We start from the raw sequence: 5,150 nt of genomic DNA, 5'->3' as shown, positions 1-5,150 counted from the left end.
CACAGAATCACAAATGAAATAATTAGCTCCACCTGTGGATCTTTTTAAATGTGTAAGTGAGTAATGAATACACCTGTGCACCTGCTGGGTGACCTGGAAAAGGTGAACTGTTGGGGGTACTTGAGGACCAGGGTTGAGAACCACTGCTTTATGCAATGATTTCAATGTATGCAATGCCAGATAGAAATGTTTTAACCTATGTGCAGTATTGCTTAGGACTAGTGATCATTCATGAGTAATGGGGGTATTTATTTTAAGCTTGCAGAGTGAAAAATAGCGAGAGACTTTGGGTGAGATTTAATAGGATGAGAGTTTCAGAAAGTGAGAGATTTGGTGAGAAATCTCCAGTTTTTTTAAAGCGGCAATCATTTACACTGCAAAATCAAACTGGTTTTGCAGTGTAAATGATTGCCGCTTTAAAAAAACTGGAGATTTCTTACCAAATCACTCACTTTCTGAATCTCTCATCCTATTAAATCTCACCCATAGTACCAGCCAATCTGCTTCTGCCTTGCATGTTACAGATTGTATTTGGAGCAGCTGATTGGTTGGCACTTTATCTCTCCACCATTGTATCTCCTACCAGCCTTTGAAAAATAACAATAAAAAGAAACAATATTCCTAAATCTATAAATGTATTTACTAAACAGCTATTAATTAGAAATGAGAAACCCTTTTGATGTCCGGTTGTGCGCATTACCACCTACTACTTCAGGTAAACTTTGATCATTTCCCTACACACCTGTTTGGGATGCAAAAGAAAATAAGCCAATATTGAAAGTGACGTATCTTTGCCGACCTCTTTGGGTGGCATTATTGAGTTAAGGACATTTGTAGCATTTAACCTGTTTTCTCCATGTACACTACAAATAAAGACAGACCTACTGCATATCTACACAATAACTTAATTATCTGTTCTAAATTAACTGAGCCATCTAAAACACTATAGTGGCAGATACTAATACAGAAACATTGCATTGTTGCTCATACTGTACCATTCACAGAGTAGAGTACATAGCATCTCATACACAGAACATGTGGCTCATTCAAGAACTGATAACGTGTATTCGTTATTGGACAACTGCATAGAAGTAATATTCCCAAAATAGAATATTTACAAATAATAACGCTTAAGTATATGAAAATCATTTGTGGAGTTTGTGGTGCCTTATTTTTTACAAATAATTGTACGAGGTTTTGGCCAATTTATATAGTCTGTCTTTAAAACTGGCATTTTTATTGAAGTCGGGACTTCAAAAGTGAAAAATATACATTATGAGACTGTACCCAAGCATTCATCTGTAGTGTTGTATGTCTATGTTCCGTCACAAATAGCTGTGAGGCACTGTCTAATACAGCGCTAGATTTCGCGTGACGGTTCTAAAGGCCTGTGAATGAAAGGGGTTTGCATATAAGCAGTCACCTGCTCTGTTCTTTACCGAGATTTAGAATTGTAGCATATATACTGTACAATAGCAAAGAGTATTTTTGTTTATTTAACTGTTACGAAGGTCAAATAAAAATAAACAAAAAGTGCGTTATACCGACATTTTTTTTAACACTTTCAAAATATACTTTGGTTTTTGCATTTAACGAATGTCAGATATACTGTACATCTGAGTTGTAATATAGTTCTATGGTCAGGGGTGAATAAAATAATGCAACCAACTCTCAATTTTTGATATGACAGCATTTGCTGTAGGATAGTTCAGCGGAGTGGGTTACCGCTGCGAATATATATATATATATATATATATATATATATATATATATATATATACACAAGCGCTGCGGAATCTGTGTGCGCTATATAAGAAACTGCTAATAAAATATACACACACACATATATATCGTATGTGAAACATTTACACCTAACCACCGCGAACAGTTACAGTCATGATCAATGATAAATGGGCCCCATTACTAGTAAAGGCAAATAAACACCCGGATAGCAATTTTTGCAATATACTGTATGCTGTAAATGAATACGAGGTGACGCACACTATAGATAATGTATCAGCATGCTCACTCATTGTGCAGCCAATAACCTGCGCTAACACATCGATCACTATAGTAGGTAGGTGTCACCACATCGTGGACTGCTCGCCTGTTTAGGTTCACGGGGTAAAATAATTAGAAATGTATTACTAATAATAAAGCAGATTTATTTATAACAAGAACAATAAAAAAGAATTTAGAAGACTGTTACTCCCACGTCCCCAAAAAGTGCGGCGTTGTACATGATACCTGGCGTTGTACATGATACTGGGCTCATTGTTTTTGCTTTTCAGTTATTTTATTTATTACTATTATTATTTTTGTAGAGGCTAAATGCACTTCATTAGCTTTTTTTGTAAATTAATTTAAACTTATTAGAAATCCTCGTTGCGATATTAATTAAAATACATAATTAAAGAGAATATGATTATTATGTACAGCTCTACAACAGTAATGTAAGTATCGGTCCTCCTTTCCATCCCATAGGGAAAAATAAAAGGATGAGGGGTGCTGAGCTTGTCAAATATTGCAGCTTGTAGTCCATTAGCCTCCGTGAGATCTCCAAGGCCAAAGCATGATGACAAGGCGCTGAGTACAATAGCTGCAGGTACTCTAGCACCTCGTTAGTGTCTGTCCCCAGATCATTACACAGTAAAGACTCTGGGGAGACCTGCACATGTCAGTCCATGTAATGCCCACCAGCATAGCAGCACCCAAATCACACTGCAGACACAAACCTGTCCATGCTGCCAGGGTAGGTGGCATGTCTCAGATAGGCATTAGTACCAGGGAGTTGCCCATTGCTGTTGTAGGCAGACAGGGAAGTGTACTGTCCTGGAGATATCCTCCCATAGAAGTCCATGCTGTCCGCGCTCATCACAGGAGAGGTGGGCATCATCCTGCTGGGGGTGCCAAACAGCTGTGTGTTCCCGTGTGTGTAGGAGCCCTGGCTGATGCCGGGCAGGTGGCTGTTGGGCATCGGGTAGGAATATGGCACCGGGTTGGCAGACCTCTGTAGCATGGAGCCTCCCCCGGCCTGGCTGCTGTAGCCTGAGGCGGCCGCATAGGTGCAGGAGCTGGCGGTGGTGGCCGCGGACTCTGGGCTCATGGACCTGCTCGCCTGCTGCTGGCCATGATCCGCGCCACCCGAGTGGCCGATCAGGGTGTTGATGCTGAACACCCGGGACTGGCCGGTGCTGAAGGAGGGGGAGGAGGAGGGATAGTATACGGAGGAATGGGGGGCTACATGCTGGCCATAGCCCTGGCTGACAGTCATGTTGGAGTACATAGAGTTGGGGTAGGATGGCCTGGCCACCTGCAGGGTTGGGAACATGGATGTGTCATGGATGTAAGCTGGGTATGTGGTGACATCTGTCCTTTTGAACCTCTTCCTCCGCCTCAGGAAGCTGCCACTGTCAAACATGTCCTCAGCATTGGGGTCCAGCGCCCAGTAGTTGCCCTTACCCGGCCGCCCGGGCTCCCGGGGGATCTTGATGAAGCAGTCATTGAGGGTGAGGTTGTGCCTAATGGAGTTCTGCCACTTCTTGGAGTTGTCCCGGTAGAAGGGGAAGCGCTCGGTGATGAACTTGTAGATGCCCCCCAGGGTGAGCTTCCTATCAGAGGAGTGCGCTATGGCCATGGCTATGAGGGCGATATAGCTGTAGGGCGGCTTACCCCTCTGCAGGGGCCTTTTCCTCCTCCTGCCTTTCGGGGTGTCCTCCACCTCAGACTGCCCGCTGGACACACTGGCCTCTGAGCCCTGCTCTTTCTCCACCTTCACCACTGGCATGGCCATGCTGCTGGACTGCTGCAGGTTGGTGGCGGGACCGGTGGCCCTGGGTGGGGACTGCTGGGTCTCTGCGGTCATCCTGCTGTGCTATGCCCTTCCAGTCAGTAGGCAGACGTCCTTGTACCTGGGATAAGGTAGACTTGTAACAGAGGGGATCAGATGTCGCTTTGTTGTATAATCCCAGGAAACACAATCCTCCTAGGACCACCAGCGAGGCGATGTTCTGCCACCCCGGGAGCCGAGCAGGTCTACAACCTACAGGCGGACATCATTGTCCTAATGTGCCTTGGCTGACTGTCTCCAACACATGGACAGCTCCCTCCACACTGATAATCCTCCCTGGAGTCTGCGGAGCAAATACAATGTGTCAGAGGAATACATTGCAACACACTGACCTAGACATTGCAACATAGTGACTACAATACTTACATAACGTCATGATTTAGTGATTTATTTCATTTTATATTGGCTTTATAACTTCAGCAATTCAGTACACAATTTAAGCAGCAAACAATACAATTCTGCAAATAATAATATTTGGAATATAATAGGCATAGATCTCTACTTTTTGACAGATCACGTGCTCTTACTTTTATTTGAAAATGTCAAATGCAGATATCATATTAGTAGGTATATATTTACACTTGATCACTAAACATACATTATTCCCAATAACATGCGAATATCTAAGTTATTAAGATTAGAATGCAGTTGCTTACTTATCAAGATATGTTATTGGTATTCTTAAGTGGTATCACCTATCAGCTACCATTACATTGCGTTCAGTAGCAATAGATTGACAAATAAGTTAGTAATTATCTATTCAAATCATATCCTTATAGGTAATTGGGTAGTGGAAGTGTAATACTGCTGTCAGGTGCACGGTATATATAGGCTATAGCCAGTGTTACCTGGGAAGCAGCGCTGCCTGGCCAAGGTTCTGCACTCAGAGTCGGATTCTCCCCTCCTCCTCCTCCTCACTACAGCACCTTATATAGTGCAGCATCTATCACCTGCACATATGGGCTGCACACCTTGCTGTCAGAATAAAAGTCTCCATCCCACACGCAATCACACCTGGGTTTTCCCAGCTAGTCAGAAAAGATAACATAAAAGTTCCTAGTCCCTTTAAACTACCACCCACCTCGCAGGCGTATTAACTCCTTCCTACACCACATGCATTGTGGAGTTAGGAGATACAAAACGAAAAACAACAGCTCCGCAAACCCCATGTACAGCAACAATTAAGGACATGATATCGATGACACTTTACACAGCTCATCTTTGTTTTTAGCTCGAATACAGTATGAATGGGGATACATAAACACACACACACACACACACACACACACACACACACACA

General features: G+C 43.0%; 1 protein-coding gene across 1 annotated transcript; it reads right to left on the bottom strand.

Annotated features, from left to right (window-relative positions):
- Positions 1-2,394: 2,394 nt before the first annotated feature.
- FOXE1 (forkhead box E1) lies at positions 2,395-4,048 on the bottom strand. Its single transcript, XM_083158277.1, has one exon. The coding sequence runs from the start codon at positions 3,863-3,865 to the stop codon at positions 2,717-2,719; it is 1,149 nt and encodes a 382-aa protein (XP_083014403.1). The 5' UTR covers positions 3,866-4,048; the 3' UTR covers positions 2,395-2,716.
- Positions 4,049-5,150: the final 1,102 nt, after the last annotated feature.

This window comes from Crinia signifera, chromosome 1 (assembly GCF_055691185.1).
Source record: "Crinia signifera chromosome 1, ASM5569118v1, whole genome shotgun sequence".
In the NCBI taxonomy this organism is placed as follows: domain Eukaryota; kingdom Metazoa; phylum Chordata; class Amphibia; order Anura; family Myobatrachidae; genus Crinia; species Crinia signifera.
This window is presented reverse-complemented; position numbering and strand designations above follow the sequence as displayed.

What these genes read in the sequence shown, in the direction of transcription:
- FOXE1 (XM_083158277.1), bottom strand. Translation starts at nt 3,865, where the DNA reads ATGACCGCAGAGACCCAGCAGTCCCCACCCAGGGCCACCGGTCCCGCC.